Below are 23,059 nucleotides of genomic sequence, written 5' to 3'. Positions count from 1 at the left end.
CTAAGCACATGTAAAAATCCATTCCCACCACTAGCATGTGCACATGTGTGCACGTGTCTATCACATAAATGTATAAATGTGAAACACACGTATAATAAAACACACAGGATTATGTGCGTGTGTGTTTGTGCACGGCTCTGTGACAGCAGGCTGACTCAGTCAGGGGGGGCCGGTCTTTGTCGTCATCTCTGCTCATATTTAATTAATGAGGAGGCAGCGGCCACGGGAGAAACTGGCTGCTTCTGGTTTCCAGGCATAAATACAAAGCGGAGCCGGTCTGAGGGAAAAACGGCACAAAGAAAGCGGAGCACACTAAGGATTTAAAGCTGAAGACCAAGAGAGTCAGGTAACCAGCCGCTATAACTGCTAACACGCTATTTAACAGAAGTACAAGCTTATTCAACAGTGACGCGTTGATGGTGTATTCAGTGATTTAAATGAGGACCAGAATAACAACCTCTGTCAGTAGGTTTCACTGAAAAATACTGCGAGAACAGCGTATTTACTGTAGTTGTCAGGGCTGTTGGCGATGGTTTCTACGTAAATGTCAGATGTGTGTGTTAATAGGAGAAAGTGTTGCTCGAAAACAACCTTTGAAAACACACCGCCTGCAGATTAGATCAAATGTTAGTTACACTGATGTATCGTAGGTCGCTGTGTGTGCCTGTGTGTGTGAGTGTGTGTTTTTTTTGACGGGACAAGCTGCTCTGACAAGAACAGAGTGGATTTGTTTTCTTATTTTTTAATGAATTTTCCCACTTGGAAAATGTAGATGGCCTGCTCGTGTCTCGTACAGTACGATTAGTAAGTCAGTGAGGTTGTTTGAAACTGCTGCCACTTTGGCATCTCAGTTTATACGTGGCAGCAGCTCTTCCTAGACAGCTCAGTCTATCAGTCAGTCAGCACAATACTTTGGACACAGAGAGTAGATAAGGTTCTATGTGTTATTATCATCTTCAGTCTGATTATTCTCATATAGTCTCCCTTTGACCCCAATTTGAAGTAAGCTTGTGTAATCTTATATGGCTTGTACATCACAATGCGTTAAATATCTGTTATACTAATTCAGAAAAGGTCAGTTTAGGTGCTTAACTGATGTTTACCCTTACTCTGGCAATGGATTTTGACTTTTCTAATGCGTTGTCACTTGAGTTATTAATAAGGGTTTTAATATATCAATCCTGCAGGACTACAAAAGAGTTGGTCGGGTAGCTACAGTTTGTTCATCCGACAGCCATACAACCCAAAAGTTGCTCCAAACTCGCTCATTGCAGATCTCATAGGCACGAGGAAGCAAGTTCTTAGCTCTCATGAATAAAGTTTACAAAAGATGAGAAGTGGTACCCACCCACAGGGATTTAAAAAAACATTTTGATTCTTGTATTTATCTTCATTATTTACTGTTTATTATCTGATTTTCCATTGCGTACTGATATTGATTCTTCTCTGTTGTAACTTGTGTGTATCTTTTGTAAGATTGCAATTGTGTCAGGGCACTCTCCTCTTTATCTACACTTGGAGAACATTGAGTGGTGTACAGTAGCTCAGCAGCCGTGTGTGCGCGTGTCTGTGTTTGTGTGTGGCACGTCCACTCCCAATATCCCAGCTTGGGAAAATCTCGGCTGGAGTGTGGAATGTCTGGCCTTTGGCACAAGGCCCCCCCCCCCCCCCAACCACACAACAATTTCTCTTTTCTTTATGTGGTGATGTTAGGAGGCATGCTAATACTCACTTGAGACTGATCAAGGAAATGCAGATGTGTGTGTGTGTGGACACAGCTGGGCAAGCAGTGAAGTCAAAAGGCCGGGGCTCAGATACGGCAATCAAAAGAAAGGCCCATGCCTGCTTTTAAAAAGGCCACCATCGGATGCACTGAACTGTAGATTGCCATTTCTAGGTCAGTGGTAGCCCCCTCCCTCACTCCCTTTTCTCTCTCAACCCCACCCTGAGCCACCCATCTACCCAAGGCCAGCCCACACAATAATCTGTGGTGTTGGTGTAAAGCGTGGAGCGATGGCATGTGGCAAGTGTATTAACCAGCAGTGGAATTAAAAAAAAGCGAGTAGGGAGGGATGCACAATCTGTCAGTGAGGCCGGAGTGTGAAGTGATCGATCGCTGTCTATCCAACAAGTTTGCTTCCCATTTAAGGAATCAAGACATTTTTTGAAATTAGATTTTATTTTATATTTCAAAAATTCCAGATCTACTGTAAGTTAATCTTGAACTCAGTCTCCATCATACTCGTCTGAAGAGAGGGTGCAGAGACATTATGTTTAAGGGTTGTTTTCTGCATTACAGGTAAGTGACTATTGACTGGACTGATTTGACCTTTTTAAACGACAGTTGAACAACTTCTTAATCCTTTTTCTGTAAGTAGAGTATAGGGGGCATCGAAGGACAGTAAGGGATATACTGCAGTCTAACGAGGTCTCCAGCATGGCGTGCAGTATGAAGAACACAGTACAGCGAGTCTTTAGATTGTCCCCGCGTCGCTGGGGTTTTGATCCCTTTCTCTGAATCTGTTTTCCAAAGATCATTCGTGTATTGATTTTTCACGCCCTAAAAACACCACATGAACAAAATAAAAAGGGGTCTGTAACAATTCAGACCTTGTCACCAACAGTGCCTGCTAAGTTTGTTGAACTGCACATAAATGGTTTAGCCATTTGTAGGAATAAATAAGCCCAATATACATTCAACATCAGAGATGTGTCCTGTTTGCAAAATGCGATAACAATCTTAGGTGTTGAAGTAGAAGCATCCAAGTCAAACCAATAGCTGCAGGCTCTCCTGGCAGGATGATGCAAGCAAAGACTCGCAACACTCCCAAATATATAATTATTTATTTGCTTTGTGCACTTAAGGAACACAATGTTTCGAGCCTGACCTGGCTAAGGTGCTGAACAAGAAACAGGTTCAGGAGTTATTTAGTATAATCAAGTAGTCCCACCCATGGACGTGGACATAAAAATAGGGCAACCTTGTCTTGCACCAGGAACCTGGAATTAATCAAAATGTGGATATTAGAAGACATCTAAGTATGTACAACAAATATATACAGAAAATATAGACAAGTAAGCACAATATATTACATAGCAAGGGGCCCCTTGTGACGCCCTAAGAAGCACCTGAGTGTTGACAACAACAAAATATTAGGACTCACAATAAACAAATGAATTCATAAGCTATACTTAATTGGAGCCGAGAAAGACTACCAAATAGAATGGGTAATTCAACCAGAAGAAAAAAACATGGCCTATGGAAAAGTCAGTCAAATATATGCCCTCATTCCATGTGTTGTTGTATCTCAACTGGACATATTTTAAGTGACATGAAAGGCTTAATAGAAAAATCTTCTTCAGTCCGTGAGGAGATTTGTTTTAAATTGGTAAATCCCAAAAAGTTCTCGTTGTAGGAGACGTCTTCCTGTGTCACCTTTTCTTCTTTGTGGGAGGACAGGTTCATTGCCCGTTAAGCAAAGAGAGGCAACAGGATGGTTCAGTTCATTAAAGTGTCTTGCGACATGGCTGTGAGTGTCACCTGCGCGTATTGACGGTGTTCAGCGCTCTGTTGGTCTTGCCCACGTATGACAGCTCGCAGGGGCATCTCAACATGTAGGTCACACTGGTCAGTGAGCATGTTATTTTACCTTTTGATTTGAATCGATTTGCCGCTCTGCAGATGATTAAAGTGTGTGTTTTTAGTTGTGAAGTTGCACTGCATACAGGAGTTGCAGGTTATGTTGAAGGTTATTCAGGAAGCTGTCGGGTCTTTTTGGTGCCAGAGCTGAATGAACTATCATGTCACCTATGTTACTATTATATTAAAGGCTCGTTTGTGGATTACCTTTGGTTGTGATCTGCAAGTATCATTCAATGTTGGATCAGCATTTAAAATGTGCCAGTGCTTTTTGATGATGTTGCCAAATTTGTGTGCTTATGCTGAGTAGTGGAGGATACAGTGTGTGGTGTTCTCAGTTGTTTTTTTTATGGATTGAGACGGTAGTTTAGTTGAGACAGTTTTTTTTTCCCGAGTGTTTTGAATGGCAGTCTCTGTATACCCATGGTTCCTAAGTCTTTCTTTAAGTTGTGTGCTCTGTTCATTGAACGATTCTTCAGAACTACAGATGCGTCTTCTTCTGTGAAATTGACCTATCGGAGGACAGTTTTTTTTTTAATGGGGGCAGTCGGAAACTGTCTGTTCCCAATAAAGAGTTTTGGGTTTCTTGTTGATGTCTGTGTGGATTTTGTTGTGATCTTTCTTGATGGTTATGTCCAGGAAGTTTATCTCCTTTTTGTCATATTCCATTGGGAATTTGAGATGTTTGTTCTTTGTGTTCAGAAGTGGATGCAATTCCAGTAGTGACTGTTCATCCCCTGACCACGGACAGATGACGTCATCCATTTCCTGGCAGGAAACACTTTGACGCTTCCTTCCTTTGTATCTAATATTACCTATTTAACTATGTATGTAATAACTATGTAATTGTTTGGTTACAGATGTATGCTGTGTTTTGACTTCACACATTGCCTTTCCTCTGATGTGATTTGATTACCTTCAGGTTATAAAACCAATATTTACCTAGAATAATAAATGACATACAGTCTAAAGGCATCTGGGCCGCTTCAACCTTTGAATTTACACACAACCTGCTACCAGTATAAACACGTTTATGTGTATAATGATATTCTCATTCATGTAAAAATACAATACTCTTGCATGGGGATTTAAAGATTAATCGTAAAAAACGGGATAAATTGATTCAAAGGTGTCACATCGGTACTCTGAAAAATGAATCGCAATAATATAGTGAGCATCAGCAGCTGTAGAGCAGAGGCGGTTGGCAGCTGTAGAGCAAGATCTTGAAATTTAGGACGCACCACTGTCTTTTTATATCGGAGGTGTGGAAGCATTTTTACTTCCCCAAAGACAGAAAATGAATGAGGTGAGAAGATAACAGACAAGACAAAAACTGCAAATATTGCAAGAAGACAGGGAACTGAACAAACAGCACAACCAACATGATGCAGCATTTAATCGACACCACAACGAGAAGCTCCAATCACCTCTCCTTATTGAGAGAAACCACACTGACAAGTGGATATGCAGCCCCAGAAGGAATCTTTTTCAATCATAAATTGTCTCCAGTCTCATTTTGTAAAATAAATCGTGAGTGAATCGTTACATCTTTACTTTTGCAGAAAGTTGTTAGTCACAAGCTGTTTTTATTGAAAAAAGGGTGAACACCCATAAAATCTCTCTGAAAAACCAAGAACCAAAACATGTCGGCTTCCTTCTGCTGTTGTGCTCCATTAAAGATGTTAAAAAAAAACATGTTTACAAGTGCTGTGGACTTCATCAGGCCTTTATGTAAACAAACAAACACTAACTCTTATATCATTTGCTCACTGTGCAGTGTGTTGACAGCTACAAGGAAAAAAACTCACCAATAGAATAAAACACTGCTGCGAACAACAAACGTTTCACTGCATCCTCATGTTGTCATGTTGTGTTGTGGGCCACAAAGCAGCGTCCTCTGTGACCCTCCTCTCTACCAGCAGTGGAGGATAAAAGAGCAGCAGTCATAGTGCAGAGAGTACTGAAAACACTAAAGAGAAAGCACAATTAAATACATCTATTCTCTATCTAACTGCACATGGAAGCAAACACTTAAACCTCAAATCAGAATCAAAAATTCAATAACATGTACCACATGAAGTCACACAAGGGCCATTTGTCGGAGGTATGTGTGACATCAAGTAATCCATATAAAGTCTTTCATTTGAGGTGAATCTGCTACCGTAGTTTGATTGTTACGAAATTAAAAGTTGAACTAATATCACCTTTTACTTTTCTTTGAGGCCTTTGAACGGGCCCATTCATGTTCATGTTGCGTCATCGTTCCAGGTCAGCTTCTGTTAGTCCAAGTGATGATTAATGTTTCTTTGTTTTCTATGAAAACTATTTTCAGAAACAGAACTGAAACTGAACCATGGCTTTATTGGGTACTAACAGACAAGGATGTATTTCAGTGTAACTGTGGTTTAGTCTTAAAGTGTCGGGAACATGAAGTGCCTAGCGTTTTTCTGGATGTTATACGGAAAAATCAATTTTCAAACTTTGAATGGATAACATCTTTTGATGAAAATCATGAATAAAAAAAAAAAGTTCAATCAGTTATGCACATGAAATCAACCCAAAAAAACTTTACCTCAAACCAGTCAGGCTCATTGATGAGAAAGAGAGTCCAAAATCACAATAAACAGTTTATAAAAAGAACATAAATCCTGACCCACATGTGTGTTGGAGGTCAGGGTTAAACCAAGACTGTGCTGGACTTTGAATCAGGAAGTTATAGAGAATTACAGAAATCCCTGATCTGTTGAGTTCTCACCCCACCATATGTTCCTCTCTCACATCTATTCTTGCAGTGCTATCTGGTGGTTTCCTCTCTGATCCTCTTTGTCAGCCCTTATTGATCATGTGAGTCGTCCAGCTGAACTGTCGGAATTGACAACATGCTTAGAAAAACAGTTTCTGAGAGGTCAAAGAGGAGGCCAGGTTCAAAACAAGTCCTTTGTCACTGTGAACTGTGTTTGGTGTTTATGTAATTGCTGCCCTCAGAGAAGGATGAATGACCTCATGTCATTTGAATTCAGCAGGGCTCATGTGTAGCACAAATATGAGTTTGTTGTGTGAATTCTCTCGGGGTTTGTTCCCTCAACCTGAGAGGGAAACGATGCTTATTTTCTACACTGTACCAAATGCACTGCATCCACTGATGCTGTGGTAACAAACCATGTACTCTACTGTACGTGTGTGTATGTGCTGTGTAACAACGGGATGTTATCATCTTACCTTAGAGGACTTGACATTTTTTCTCATTGTCAGTACTGAAACAAAGCAGACAAGTTTATATTACGGTTTTAACAGTAGACATCCTCAGAGTGCTGCCTCTAACTGTTGGTACTTTGTATGAAATGTTCTCAGAAAAGTCTCCCACTGTGTTATTCTCACATGCAGCTGTCCATACATTCACAACAAGCAGCCTTCTGAACAGGGAAAAAAAAACAAGGTGGCTTTTGTGCTCATCACTCTAAATGTTTGTGTCCTTGAGCAGTTACTAGAGCTCAATGAAATCATTTCATTTAGTTTTTTACTTTGTCCAGGGTTGTGTCAGGACTTCTTGTTTGGTCATATGATCGATATAAAGTGATTACAGGCTGGATAATGTAATCATTCCAAGAAGAAAAAAAAAAACTCTGTATTAATTAGTCTGTTAGAAATATAGCAATATGTTATAATGAAGAGGATGCCTTTAAATTACACCTATCTTCTATGAAAGAGGTGTGCGTAGACAGCAATGAATTACACCCACAAGACATCATACTGTAGCGCTAAAGAGGCCAAATGATCTCTGATAGAAGTCCCTTTTTTTATCATAGTTTTGGTCATTTTTTTGAAGGTGCATACCTATTGTGTGCAAAGGATAATGAGTTTGTTTGCATGACCCATTTTCTTGTGCCTGTATGGTACAGCCTTTGTTTGCACAGGATATGTTGGGGTTTTTTTGTACTCAAATGTTGGATCCTATCATGACATGTGTGTTCTAAAAACATGTTTGTATTTGTTTCATCATGCTTTAACAGGTTGGCTCTTGTGGTTTGCAAATATTTCTTTTTGGAATAAGGGTTCCCACACGGCTTCCGAACATATTTCTATTTATTTTTATTTTATTTTATTTTTTTAATTGAGATTGGAGATTTAGATTATCTTTAAATCTTGACTGCATATGCCAACAACTGCATCGACAGAGAGATCAGTGATCAGTAGCTGAAAATACCCAACGGAGACATGATACAGGAGTACATAGGCGGGAACATATTGCTAACTGGTATGCAACCCTGTATGACCCACCTGACTAGCTATGTTTACAGTCACGCAAAATCTATTTCACAGTACGTTTTGTTTTCCCCAAGTAATGTTATGCATTATATAACACACAATATAATAAAAGTCCTAAACTGTGTTGGCTTTTCTGTCTCTTGCTCGCTGATATCTTCTTCTGTGTAAGTGTCTGTCACCTGCTCAGTGTTATAATGACGCCATCCTCTCTCTCTCTGTCTTTTGTCCGCAGACTCCATTGAAGAAGAGCTTGGACGGCATGCAAAGTTGTGAAATTTCCTCAGACAGCACTGATGATCCTCTTAGTAGCGGCCTACGCACTCATCGGCAGCCTCGAATAGTAGTGATCGGTGCTGGCTTGGCCGGCCTTGCTGCAACTAGAGTCCTACTGAAAAACGGCTTCACGGATGTCACAGTCCTAGAGGCGTCAGACCACATCGGAGGGAGAGTTCAGAGTGTTCAGCACGGTGAGGGGCAGGCTGACTGATTAGTTTTTGGCAATCAAGGTTAAACTATCCCCTTTTTACAATGTCATAAACGATAACACCCAATCGTAATTACAGTCACCTGCTGACAATGAGTGCAACAGATCTTTTTGGTTGAATACAACAGTATGTGAATGCATTACAAAGACCCATTCTTTGTAGATCAACTGCACTGTAAATGATCTCTCTTTTGCCTTTTTATTTTTTTGTAAACATAGGCAAGAATAAACAGTTTTATGGATCTGCATCTTTAACCATCCCATATCCAACTGGCAACCACTGGAACTAACAGCATTATTGCAGATCACATGTCAAAACAATTAGCCAGCACATCCTGATTAAACAGCACTTTGATACCTCTGTGAAAGCTAAAAGAATACTAGAAACGATTAGAGGGCTTACCTACACGCCTACCTGTACGCTGCTCTGACCTTGCGCTCTTTGCACTTGAACACAGACATCAACAAGCTAAAACAGGCAAGCTTGTCTTGAAAAATGGCAGAGGGAGGTTGTTAGGAGACCGCCAGAGATGACAAGGATTCTCTTTGCTCCTCTTCCCAATGCCAATCCTCCCAATTCTTTGACATTTCCTGAAGCCTTCTTTGCTGCTACAGTTGCTTTACCTTGTAGCTCTAGCAAACCAGCCCGGACATGTACGGTCGTAACTCACACCAGATTTTAAAACTCTGATATACTTCGAAATAAGTGAGAGGTTATTGTGAGGGCTTTTGAGTGTTCTTCTTCTTCTTCTGTGATCATTAAATAACGTTCATATTTACTCTATCTAATCAGCCTGTGGTGTAACAGTGCAATCAGCTTTGTTAGCCTTAATAACCAGAGTAAACACTCTTATCACATACACGTCCACTTTAAAAAAACACAAAAAAAAAAAACATAACAGTGCTTCTTACTTGATATGCTTGAATGAAGCTGGTATAATTTTCCACAAATTATGCCAGGGAAAGTTGCCTGCCTCTAATTTCCATCATGACAAATTATATTTGGTTGGAATATAGAAGAAGGGAACAGCATCTGCCTGTGGCGCTCATACTGAATGCTCATAAAAGAGGTCACATACTGTAGAAACCCACCTCGAGGTCAGCACATATATATATATATATATATATATATATATATATATCTGCCTGTTATGTAAATGCATTTTTATGTGCGAAGACATTATGTTTCATGAAGCATACTGTATGTTCCAGTTTCCGCATCGGCCCATTTTTCTTATATAAACCAGTAGAAACATACAGTGTGATGCCATCATATTACATTGATGGTATCCCAGTTGGCTTCTACAAGTGCAGTACGTCAATTGAGATGGCCCCATTTTAAGCCATCCAATAATCTAGACCCCAATGTGAATATGCCTTTAAGAAGCAGTTTAAATTCTGTTTCATTCAAAGCCATGCAGGTTTGCAGGCGAGTCATGCTCTCACTGATCTGTGTTGCTTTTCCTCTTCTGTTTTTTTATTTCCAGGAACAGCAACTTTGGAGCTTGGAGCCACTTGGATTCATGGCGCCAATGGGAACCCAGTGTACCACCTGGCAGAGGAAAACGGGCTGCTGGAGCACACCACGGATGGGGAGAGGAGCGAGGGACGCATCAGCCTGTACACAAAAAATGGTGTGGCTCATTACCAGACCAACGCGGGGAAGCGGATCCCCAAGGACCTGGTGGAGGAGTTCAGTGACCTGTACAACGAGGTGAGGGGACGCATGAGTGTACTTTAACATGCAGAAATGAATGTAAGCGTGCAAGAAGAACACACTCGTACTGCTCTCTGAATAACACCACAGTATGTATATGTAAATTATGCACCAATGACCAGTTGTGACGCCCTGAACACAATGAATGCTCCAAATACTGCTGAGATCAGAACAAAAACATGCTTTAAATTCTAGTGGTAATCCAAAACATTCCATAGATGGGGAAAATGTTGAGCGCCGTGCAGCTTAAATAAAGAAAATAGTCTGTGAAAATCTAAATGTTGTCGTGTGATTTGAATGACCTTTGAGCTACTTAGCAGGGAGATAAAATGGGGAACTGAAAGGACATGCACCAGGCCACTGCTAACATCATACCAAAAAAAAAAAATCCTCCACAGCATGCGGAATTTACCAAGGAAAGGAAATATTTAAGTCCAGCTTTCCTGCTCTGTGCTCTGTAGCAGCCCCTGTTAGAGAGCATCATAGTGTAAGTAGGTCATGTCTGCAAAAGCGTTTACAGAGAGAAGGTATAGAACACGCAGAAGGCATTTTGTTTTCATTAACTCTTGTACGTCTGGGTTTTCTGTGTGACCTCAGGGTTCACAATAACCCATTCCATGCCATGTCCTGGTGATAAATCGTCTTAATGGAATTTCACACCTCTACAGACATGGTGGTACTTTCAGCATCCTGAGGACTGGAAATATTTTTTGCCTTTGCGACATTTAGCATCTTTTTACAGCCATCATTAACAGCCATTTAGTCCACTTTCCTCCTGTTTTCTTTCAGCTATAGGACCGTTCCATGATGCTTTCTTTGCGTGTTGAATAAGTTCAATATCTCAATGTGGGCTTTATTTTTCTTTTTTTAAACCTGACATTAAATCCTGCAGGGGACATTTTTCAATAGTTGGTAATACAAAAAACAGGCCATGCTCAGGGGTCACCTCAGCTTGATCGCTCTCTGTGATGCCATGCGACACGTGTGGATTATCTGCATGTTAAGCATCATAGAAAGATGGGTCATGATACTCTTGGCTCTAACCTTTGTTGTCTTCTTTCCAGTTGAAGGAGTGAAAGTTGACAGATAACCTGATGTCCATAATTATTGTCTGCTTCTGCCTCTAGCCCAGTGTTGCCTTCTCTTGCTCTCTCCATACTCAGGATAATAATAAGATTGCAAAAATAAGACTATCTTAGTTTCTTGTTTTCATACCTCCATTGTTTTGTATTTGTGAATTTGTTAAATTTAAATATACAGACTACATATTAACACATGTGATTTGTATCATCTGTAGTCTTGTAGCCTAAATCCTGAAGTGTTCAAGTGCTGACCTGATCAGCCCTGAACTCAACTAAACTCAACTGGTTTCTTCTTCTTCTCTCTTTCAACTTCATCTGCTTTCTTTAAATCCTTCCTCATTCTACTTCCTCCGTCTCTGGACTTTACCCTGATTTAGGTGTACGAGCTGACTCAGGAGTTCTTCCAGAACGGGAAGCCCGTTTGTGCTGAGAGTCAGAACAGCGTCGGCGTCTTTACACGGGACGTGGTGCGCAAGAGGATCATGTTGGATCCTGATGACTCCGAGAGCACCAAGAAAGTCAAACTGTCCATGCTTCAACAGTACCTCAAGGTGTGTGTCTGCGTGTCTGTGTGCCAATGTCTACCTGTGACTCACTGACACTGAGCGATTGTGTTAGCTCCTTTTGGCTTTCTCTATATGTTTTCTCACACAAAACACGTTTCATTTTTGAATAGGAGGACGCCTAACAACCGCACTATGTTGACCCATTTGTTGCTGGGGTTTTGGCCAGACGCGTATCTGGGAAATCCTCTGAAAAATACAGTCAAAAATGTGTACCGTAAAAACCTTTTGATTTGTGCACCAGCAAGCCTTTTTCAAAAGAAGCATCATAAAAAAGTGATTGAGTCACAGTTTGACATTCCACATGTTTTTGTAAGAGTTCAAGCCCAGAAGGGGTAGAACCCTATTGTGTTTTTTTTATTTATTCATTATTATTTGTCTTGCTGCAGCTCAAATTCCTGTGAGATGAAACACATTTAAATACAAAAGATATATAAAAAAAGATATATGAAGCCAATCAGCCATATGGTGGCGCTGTAATTAAAGAAACCAAACTCGATTTTTTTAAAGGCCACACCACTCACAACACAAGTCTTTTTTGACACACAGGTCCAGCTCATTCAGCTCTACTAAAAGCCTCTGAGACCATCAATGTCCGTCATGATGGATCTTCTGCTATTTGGAATTTTATGAACATCACATTTTTGTCTTGCTCCTAAACCGTAGGTCCAATCGGTTCCAAATTAGCTGTGGATGCTCATCGGATGAAGCTAATTAGATATTTTATGAAGGTTGTTGATATATATTGTGAAGTTTTCAAGATTATGACCAATAAACTTCGACAGAGGCAAAGCCTTTCTGAGCAATGGCCGTAACTCATGAACAATTCGTCCAATCGTCATACATTGTGGTACAAATGTTCAGGGCGTGTCTAGAAATGGGCCTACCAAAGCATTTTGAGCCTGACCCATAGAGGTGCCAAAATACCTTAAATGTGTACCCCAAAATCAGGTAGGCAGATTTCACCAAAAGTGGTGTACATGCTCTGAAGGTGAGTCAATCAAAATCTCTAGTGTCATATTGGGTGATGAAAATGGGCACGGCCTATCACATATTTGCTCATAACTCAATCTCGCCTTTTAATCAATCATGATGAAACTTCCTGGAGACATATTTGGCTGTTTCCTGAACATACAACTTGTTTTGTTAAAAGTAAGGAAAACAAATTCTACTGGGGAAAAACTTACATTAAGGAGAAAGGAAAGAGGAGGCTGCAACCCCAGCAGGGATCCAGAAGGCTGTGGTGCCACTGTGATTGTGGCTCAAGGAAGAGCCACAAAGCAGCACTCAGAAACAGCAGCTAATTAACAAACACACAGCATCTGCACAGATTCTCTGCATCTCGGCAAACACACAAACAAGGAGGAGGAGTCAATTCCAAACCTCAAAACGTCACCAAAATGACGCTGCTGATATGAGATGGACCCATTCATTTTGATTCAAGTTTGATGTTTGAGTTTGGAATGCTGTTTATGTAGTTATGTATTAACGCACACCTGTCAGCCTATACTGTTTAATTCATTAGATTTATTAAAGGCTGAGATTGGATTGACCTTGTTAGAATTAGAATGCACGTGTTGAGTTAAATGCTGCAGACACTAAATGTAATGTTCATTAATATAAGGTACTGTCAATGTTTGATTAAAAAATATAATCCTTTATTCGAAGTCTTAATTTGAAGAGTTTGTGTATTTAATTTGAAGGTAATGATATTGTGTATATTTCCTTTTCTTTCTTTGAAGGCTATCAACCTAAAAAACTCTTTTGTCCCCTGAAACAAAGTGGACTGTTATCTGTTGAACAAAACAAGATTAAGTGGATTGAAAATAAAAAAAACAGTGAGTTGTCCCGTGCATCATTTTAAACTGAAGCAGGCCTTTTTTCAAGTTTGGGCAGGAGTTGAAAAATCTCACATAACTTTACACACACCCTTTTCTACACATGGTGGATCATTGAGTGAGCAAATATGATACTGAAAGTTTAATGATGACAAAACTAGCGTGTGACTGAACCTCCTTAGTAACAGAATTAAACTGGCTGAGTGACATTTCCAACTTATCGAGGCTTGAAATCTGTTGGTCACTGGTTGCAGTATTAAAGGTGCTTGGAGCCCACTTATTGAAGCTTTTCTGCAATTCTATTCTTCACTTTGAAGTTTGTTTGTTTATCTGGAAGGAATGTCAGTATTGTTTAAAATGCATTCATGTGTTTCTATATCTGTGCTATATCCCTTCGAGAGCTCCTCTGTACACTCCTGCCCACACACAAACACAGGAACACAAACACAGGAACAGAACATGTTGTGAAATGCACCAGGTAACCTCCACCATACTGTCTTAGTATAAAATGAAGAAGTGGTAGCATATTTTTCACTTTTGAATAACAAACCATCAGTAGGTTAAGGTTTCCACTAAATAAACACGTGTCCCCAGTTTGTTTACAAGATTCTAGGAGTGTGTTGGTAAAAGTCATCCAGAAGTTGTCTTTGGGTCAAACAGCCAGTTCATGAAGCAGCTGGTTGTGCAGGTGGAATCATGGCTGATTCTGTGTTGATTTCTTGTTTCAGGTGGAGAGCTGTGAAAGCAGCTCTCCCAGTATGGACGAGGTGTCACTGAGCGAGTTTGGCGAGTGGACGGAGATCCCCGGGGCGCATTACGTCATTCCTGAAGGTTTCATGAAGATCGTGGAGCTCCTGGCCCAGGACATCCTGTCCTGCACCACCTGCCTTAGCAAACCAGTCCGCCGTATCCACTGGAATTACTCCGCCCAGCACCAGGAGGTGATTGCCAAGCCCAGCAACAACAACGCAGACAACAACCATAACGAAAACCACCATGGCTGCCAACCGCTAGATGACCCTCTGATCCTGGGTCGCCCCATCTACGTGGAGTGCGAGGATGAGGAGTGGATCGCAGCAGACCACGTGATCGTCACGGCCTCTCTGGGAGTCCTGAAGCAGAACCACGACATCATGTTCTCGCCCTCTCTGCCCGAGGACAAAGTGCTCGCCATCAATAAGCTGGGCATCAGCACCACCGATAAGATCTTCTTAGAGTACGAGGAGCCTTTCTGGAGCCCTGAGTGCAACAGTATCCAGTTTGTGTGGGAGGACGAGGCTCAGCTAGAACAGCTGGTCTACCCAGAAGAGCTGTGGTACAAGAAGATCTGCAGTTTCGACGTCCTCTACCCGCCAGAGCGCTACGGCCACATGCTGAGTGGCTGGATCTGTGGGCAGGAAGCGCTGCACATGGAGCGATGCGATGACGAAACTGTGGCTGAGACCTGCACTGAGCTGCTCAGGCGCTTTACAGGTGAGGACACAGAGCTGCATTGTGGGTAAAAGTTATCCATTATACATTCCAATTCCACGTCTTTCCAGGATAGCATGTTGTCCTGCAATGATCGTTTCTTATCCTAGAAGGTAATGTGTCATTTGTCTGTCTTAGATCTTTTGGGGCGAGTACACAAACTCTTATTATTTTTATCTCTGTGGTTCTGGATGTTCTACATTCCTAAAACAACGCTGAGCACAAGCACTTTTTCAGGGTCTAAATCAATCCACTAAATATAATCTGTGCAAAGATTGTAGGCCAATCAGCTGAGAAACTCAGCTGTGAATCATGAAATATCATAAAATAAAACCGTACAAAGCTCGCCAACAAAATTATTTTCGACCCCAGACAAGTGGATCCAAATTCTAACCACCAAACTTTCGCTGCAGGGCTCAATATTTCAATAAAGTCAGGCTGAAGCACCCTTTTATACACCAGTCAGTCCCATAATTAAATATAGAGCCTTATCTACAATCAAAAGTACTTTGAAGGGCAAGAAAACTTTGTGCTGTAGTTGAAATATCGAAGTCAAAGTCAACTTTATTGTCAATTTCAAAATATGCCAGACATACAGTGGAATCGAAATTGCGTTTGTCTCCGTCCCGCGGTGCAGTACAACCAAAATAAGGTAAAATAGATCAAATAAAATGAGGTAAAAATAAGAAATAATATTTACAGTAATAAATTCTAATATATTACATAGAATATATGTTTCTTTTGTATCATGTCCTGCTGCAAATGGAGCTTCTCTGATAAAATGCCAGAACGTGTCTGGTTATAAAATGTCATCAGTTAATCATTAACTAGATTTCCTTCCTCATCAACTATAGAGACCCTTTGTTTTAGAGTCTGTAATCTTCAACCAACACAGTAGTCTTGTAAGGCTGACCCTGTGTGCTGTGTGCTCACACAAACTGACGTTGGGTCATTGCGTTTCATACAAGGAAATGACATAAGCTTCAGCTGTGACGTCAATAGTTTTTTTTTCGTTTTTTTTCGTGGCAGCACAACAAAACACTGAGCGTTAATAATGTGTTAGATAACAAGGTGCAGAGGTCTTCAACTGTGACTCAAACATTCAAATGATGTGAGTGATATATTTTCTATGTGTTTCTCTATTTTCTCAGTGTTGATATTAGAAGTTACCTGGGAGGAGGATTTGAATTTGAACCTGAATACAAATATATATATTGCAGCAGCATACATTGTAAAATAGGAGGTCTGTAAAATATGACGGCGTTTGGCCGCAGATTAGGAGCGAGCGGATAGAAAAGGCTCAGATTATTACTTGGTAAAGTGATTGCCTCAAAAATGGGTCACAGTGTGAGTACAGAAACAGTGACTGTCACTTCATGATGAGGTCAGTGGACGTCCTATAGATGTAGACTGAGAAACCACACACACAAACATACGCTTTGCTCATTTAGGTCAGAGCGGTTTATCCCCTCAGCTGTTGCTTAATTACATATAGACTCACTGGAGCCTTACAGAGGGTCACCAGTTGATTGCTGTTGGCAGATTGGAAACCCCAGTTTAATAATACCCCTCTACAAAGTAATTTGAACTGGTCTGATTCAGTAATTCACTGGATCACAAACTCTGCATGATTGTAATTAAGTTTCTCTGTTTTTTCCATCTGCGCTGACGCTGCGTCTCTGTCCCTCCATCTGTCCATAGGAAACCCCGACATTCCGAAGCCCTGGCGCATCCTACGCTCCTCGTGGGGCAGTAACCCGTTCATCCGAGGCTCCTACTCATTCACCAGGGTGGGCTCCAGTGGGGGCGACTGTGAGAGGCTGGCCATGCCGCTGCCTTACGCCAACAGCACCAAGGCCCCGGTAAGACAAGCGCATCAAAATACTAAATATCTACCATATAATCCAACTCAGTAGCGATACACAAGATGATGTTGGTAGACTTTTTTTTGTTATTCCACCCCCCATGTTCAGTAAATGGCTGAAAGATCTGCAGAATGTTATATTTTTAGCATTTTTTGTCGGATTTTTGAAAGTTTAAAAATCGCTGTTGACTTTCAGGCATGCTCAATTAAACAGTATGTTCATTTGTTTTTATTTAAATTACTTTTTATTTGCGTTTTTAATGACTAACAGAGTCTCTGCTTGTGTAAACAGATATTCTGAATCCATGAATGGAAGATTACCAGATGAAAATAATCTGTTTCCTCCATTTATTCAGTCCAATGGCATTGTTCTTCTTTGAGACTTTCAGATGAATGTGCAGTTCCATATCCTCGCTATGAAGTGTTATTTATCTAAAATGAGTTACAGCGCTCTCAGTTCTGTAGAAATTGTGAGCTGTAACTTCCTTCGCAGCTGTACTGTACTTTTGGTTGTTTACAATCCCTGTCCACTCTGAGAGCATCTGGCTAATGCGGCATCACGACCAAGTTACATGACAGCACACAGAGCAAATACAGCTGGTGTGTGTGTGTGTGTGTGTGTGGGAGGGGGGTTGTGAGAGCTTAGTCTTGGCTGAAAGTCTAGACCATGAAACCTGAGGCGTTCAGGGTGAAGCTGGTAAGGGAGGGGTGGGTTCGTGTGGTCACTTGACACTGCTGGAGGAATGACATGACCCCAACACTGAAGTCCTTCAGAGGTGTCAGACTGAAACCTTCAGCCTTGGGTTACTGTAGCCTTTAAATGCACAGTGCTAACAAGGAAATCAGAAATCAGAGACATAAATATGTCAAGATTACTTTTTTTTTTTACACCTTTTCATCTCTGCTCATTTTCCCTGTCTTCCTCCCTCAGCCTCTTCAGGTCCTGTTCGCCGGAGAGGCCACCCACAGAAAATACTATTCCACTACCCATGGTGCTTTGCTGTCAGGACAGAGAGAGGCCACTCGTCTGACAGAGATGTACCAGGACTTACACAGAGCAGACACCACAAAGCCTAATCTGTAAAATAAACCGAACCTCTGACTAGTGAAAAAAACAAAAACTGTTGAGTTTGACACTTTTTATCTTGATGATTAAGTTATACTTAGAAGCACAGCTTGGGCATTATTACACTTGATAACACATGTGTATTGTTTCTATCCTATTGTAGATTTAAACCATGCTAAATTTTATTTTAATTTTATTTGAGATGTACTGTTTAAGAAAGTTGCCAATGGTGCTGTCATTTCTCGTCGTTATCATTCTGTCATGTTTTTTTAAATCAGTAATTTAATGTTTATAACAGCAGCATCTGTAATTTAACTTGTTTTTTTGTAAGTGCCTTTTGTTCATCATGTCATTTCAAATTAATGAAAATACTAAATAAAAAGTGATAAAGTTTGAACAAAATAAAAAGTTATATCATGCTCTAACTAGAATGGGCTAGTCTTTATAATTAGTCACTCTGGATTCACTTTTGTCTTCCTGGATGTTTTCCAGGAAAGTTTAACGACAGAAACTGTTTCCATGCTTTCATCGTTTTTTTTAAGCGGTTTGAAGTCTAGAAGAGGAAGGCAGACAGTAAGTGAAGAGAAGATACAAAGTTTGAGAGACACTGTGCTGTGCCAAAGTGACAGATGGTGTACAACAGTCCTCAACCCACTCCTCATTTCTGTAGAATCAAAGTTATAATCCTCGTTTAGGTGACTCCACGATCAGGCTGAAAAGAAGTCAATGGGAAAGGTTTAATTAGCAACAAATTAAAAAGTTTTAAAATGCTGCAATGCCTTTTATCTGCTGGAGCTGCAGGAAGCTTTTCATTTGTCCTGCTTTAAAAAGTACATTAAGGTCAAGGACCTGTGTTTGTCTTATAAGGAAACAGGGACAGAGAAAGATAAGGTTTGTAACCAGCACTAAGGAGCTGTAACACTAAGGAGCTGTGGCACTGAAACGATTCAGTGCCAAGGACACAGCAGTGAAACTTTCTCTGGATATTAACTTGTTGCCAAATATAAATATCAAGGAGCATCAGATGGTGAGAAGGAACAGAAAGAGCAACGTTTTAGTGTGAGAACAACAAGTTTTCCAAAGATTTTACAAGCCAGACATTTACAGACAGTGCCAGAACAGTGGATGTATCTCAGCCTCTGATAAAGGGACAGTTTTTTTTTTTTGTTTGGTTTTTTTTTGGAAAGAAAGGTCCTTTACTCACTCAAGGTTCACTTAAAGGGAGAGTGGAGTGACGATCCGCTGCCAGCACCGATGGGCCACGCGGCCTCGGGTGCAGGGATCTCAACCGGTAATGATCTTTCACCTACAGAAACCTTGTTACGACTTTTACTTTTACCAGCCTGATTAGACGTGTCCTCGGGTTTGTGCGTTTGTGCACACCTGGATTGATTTCTGAATAAAAGGACATCAAAAGTCTGCTCACACCTAGAAAAACTTTGAATTTATATTTTGGTATTAAAAGAACCAAAGAAGGCAAAGAGAAGACGTTAACTGTAGGACAAACCTTTTGCATTCTGTAAATGAACTGTCACACATTGTGTAACATTTTCTGTCAGTATATAGTTGCAGTGATATCTTATAATTTTAATTCTAAAACAGCAAACCTTAATGTATTATTCTCCTTTTCAACAAGTTTAAATAAGCTCCTCCTTCTTGTTAAAAATCCACTCCGATCCTGTATTTTATCATACCTATTTAAACCCCTGCATTGTGATGATTTATACAAACTTTAAAAGTAAGACGTGTTTTCTGAGGATAGCCTCCACCTCCTCCTCCACCTCCTCCTCCTCCACCTCCTCCTCCTCCTGGTTCAGACAGAGAGAGTAACTCTGGCCCGGTCAAGCTGGGGAACCCTCTGAAGACAAGAGGCTCCAGAGGCCTTAACCATTCAGCTAAGGTCGAGCTGTTTGTTGTTTAACTGTTTGGGTGAAACAGGCAGATTATTACCTAACCCTGACACTGAGGGAACATTTATGCCTCTTGTAAAATCAGGACTTCATGTTCTCTCAGGTGGCCCTGAATGCCATATCCCACAGTTCATATGAAGTCCATGACAGAGTTTCAAAAGACGTTTTATGACCTCTAACCTTTTAAGATTTTTTAATTATTTAAAAAATAGATTAAATTTGTTGGTTTTTTTTCACTAGCAACTTTGAAATTATTCATTGTATCTAGTTGACTAGTTAGATAAGCACATTGACTAATAATTAGCAAAGAACGTTTTCTATTAGTTTCTCAATACAAATCGTATTACCTCCATATTAAACCAAAACGCTGCTAATTGTTTTTCTTAATATCAGTTTTCAACACCTTGACTACTACACAACACATGTGTTTATTAATATTAATCTAAAGCAGGGGTCTCCAGCAGGTAGCTCGGGAGCTATTGGTAGCTGGCAGGTTTTCAGTAGCTCACCTATAGTTTGACCGACTGTGTTAAAAATAAAAATAAAAATCTGACAACGGTAAATGCACCTCTTCCCACTATTCATGTATTTGGCCCATAAAAACAAGTATGAAGTACTAATGTTTTATTGGACATTGATGTGAATTTAAGATTATTGATAAGCATTGGCTTATTGCAATTTCACTCATGTACAAACAGCAGCTTAATTCAGCTGAGCTATGTAAATAAATGCAAGCGATTTGATGCAAGTAGCTCTTGGCCACTTTCATTTTTTGAAAGTAGCTCTCAGATGAAAAAAAGGTTGGAGACCCCTGATCTAAACATTCAGTTTATTATTTCACAAACAATGTGCTGCTGGTTACTCCATTACACATTAGAGGAGGTTATTGAGCAGCTGAAGGCTTACATTTTAGCTCTGTGGGCCTTGTGACTTTGCACACACAGCTCAGCTCCTTCTCCCCTTTAACATAATTTATGCACAGTTCCTGAACATGCTGCCAAGCCACACCAACAGCCCACAGACAGCAGGTCAACATTGTGTCACCTTGTCGGCTCGGTGTTTTGCTTCACTGCACTTACAATAGGCTCTTTCAGCCCTGCTTCCTATTAGTCTAGTTTTCCTTTTCAGTTTTGTTTTTTTTAAAGCCGCCCTCTAATCAAACACAAGCTCAAACCAGTCTGACTGTAAAACCAACCAAATGATTTGAATATTCACTAAGTTTACATTACATTTAAATGTAAAGTATACGTAAAAACCTTTTATGACGAGCCCAAATTAATGTTTTTAATTTTTTTCTCCATTTATCAATGTATTGATGAAGCTGTATTTATCGGTTGGGTCCACTAGGGGGCAGACCGACATAACAAGCCCATAGACTACAGTCTATGAACAAGCCAAAGGAAGCCAGTCACATGTTTCAGTTGTCTAATGTTAAATCTTACTAAAGCATCCAACACTATAAAGACCTTTTAGTAGATCTTTCTTATCTGATACATTTATTTCAGAATATTTTCTCCTTTAGCCTTTCAGCTAAAGGACATTTAAAGTGTTGAATATCAGAGCTTTTTGGACAGCCGCCCTCTGTGGTTGATGAAAGGCTTGAAAAGATGAAGACCTTTTCCACAGCAGACATTAGGCGATAGCTTTTCAAAGCAGGAAAAAGCTCACGCGTGGGCTAATTGAAAACATTTAAACAATAAAAATATCCGGCTGAGCTAATCTGAGGAGTTTTTGCTGGCTCCCTACAAGCCCAGCTAGCTTAATTTGTTTTGCCTGTGCTTTTCTAAGTGTCATGGAAAAAGGGAGTAGGCCTAAACATGCCGATGTAAAAGTAAAATTGTTTAAAAGGAGGCTGTAACATGCTAAAATTATCCCTTTTGTGGTTTGTCAGGCTTATCTGCCAGATAGGCTACTTATTATTCTGTTTTAGCTTCTCCAAATAAGCTAGTGTTATGTTAATTCTATTTGTGTGCATCCAACTTAGGCTATTATTTAACTTTCCCATAAACTGTCAATATTAAGGGCTTTCTTGAGAACTTATGATAATATAAACTCATATAGCCTACACTTCTTTTTAAATACTTTTAAAACATGTTGGGAGAGTAGCCTACATGGAAATACAATTTAAGACTTTTTTTAAAAACGGGTTGTGGGCCTATAACATTCTCATATATTGCAGTGACCACAGTAAGCTGAGCATCTTTTGGGAAAGTTTTATTCAGCAACAGAATTCATTTTGTCGTAGTAACATGGATGATGTTCATGGATCAATTGGCGTTCACCGGTCAATGGCAGTCAAAAAAAATGAAAAAGTACAAAGACAGACTGCACACTTAATTGCCCAGATAAGTGTTGAGGTAATGTGTAAAATACTATTCAGATGGATGGGCAGAGTACAATCATTCATACATAAATTATGTACAGAGAGGTACATGGACACGCCGACACTTTTTTTTTTTTTAAATGCACAGTATGACACGTGGCTTTAACTGCAAAAGAGGAGGAGAAATTTAAGACATAAAACAAAAGAATACAGGAATCAGGAAGCGCCCTGATTCATAAATGATGCTTCAGTTTCTGGATGTAATTAAATAAATGATTCTGCTTTATATCCAGAGAGGCAGAGGATGGAGACGTAAACCAGGAAGGACTCTGGCGTACTTGGCATCTCTTGTCTGCAGCTTCAGAGGCTCTGCGACATCTTCAGCAGGTCCATTTTCACAATAAAGCAAATGTACTGTTGGTATGAATCTACAGTATTAAGACAAGAGAAAAACAAAGGCAGATACAAATGGGAGCATAAGGTCATTTGGTAATGAACATAAAAAGCACTTGAATGTGGCTTGATCATTCTCTAACTTCATGACCGATGAGATTTGACAGATGATAAACGAGAAAAGAGGCCAACCGCACGTCTGTTCAGTCACTAAAGTTCACATGTGTTTCGGAAAAATCTTCTTTTACCATGAAACCGAACATGTGTGGGTATTATACACAAAACTCTGCCAGGCCCCCCCAGCTGACGGACAGACGGGCTGATAAAAGTGTTTAGGAAAAAAGTGCATCATATTTTGTCAAATACTGAGAAAGAGCTGAACATTAAAAACAACACTCTTATAATAAACATCTGAAATATCTTTTTTTTTTCTCACTAGTGCA

The 23,059-nt window shown here is 40.2% G+C and overlaps 2 protein-coding genes across 3 annotated transcripts in view; one reads left to right on the top strand and one right to left on the bottom strand.

Moving 5' to 3' along the window:
- The first annotated feature begins 199 nt into the window (after positions 1-199).
- smox (spermine oxidase) lies at positions 200-18,415 on the top strand. Its single transcript, XM_020648432.3, has 7 exons — positions 200-346; positions 8,139-8,373; positions 9,878-10,104; positions 11,567-11,740; positions 14,319-15,063; positions 16,762-16,922; positions 17,856-18,415. Exons 2-7 carry the CDS (start codon positions 8,166-8,168, stop codon positions 18,006-18,008), a joined length of 1,668 nt encoding a protein of 555 aa, XP_020504088.1. The 5' UTR covers positions 200-346; positions 8,139-8,165; the 3' UTR covers positions 18,009-18,415.
- A 3,683-nt stretch (positions 18,416-22,098) lies between these two features.
- The window catches only part of fbxo41 (F-box protein 41), a 50,809-nt gene continuing 49,848 nt past the window's right edge, over positions 22,099-23,059 (bottom strand). For both annotated transcript variants that reach the window (XM_065957686.1, XM_029280157.2), the window contains exon 14: positions 22,099-23,059. This exon is cut by the window's right edge and continues 3,054 nt beyond it. The gene's annotated coding sequence lies outside the window, so the exon portion shown is untranslated.

This window comes from Labrus bergylta, chromosome 1, assembly GCF_963930695.1.
Source record: "Labrus bergylta chromosome 1, fLabBer1.1, whole genome shotgun sequence".
In the NCBI taxonomy this organism is placed as follows: Eukaryota; Metazoa; Chordata; class Actinopteri; order Labriformes; family Labridae; genus Labrus; species Labrus bergylta.
Note: the sequence above shows the minus strand (reverse complement) of the source record. Positions and strands in the feature narration are given on the sequence as shown.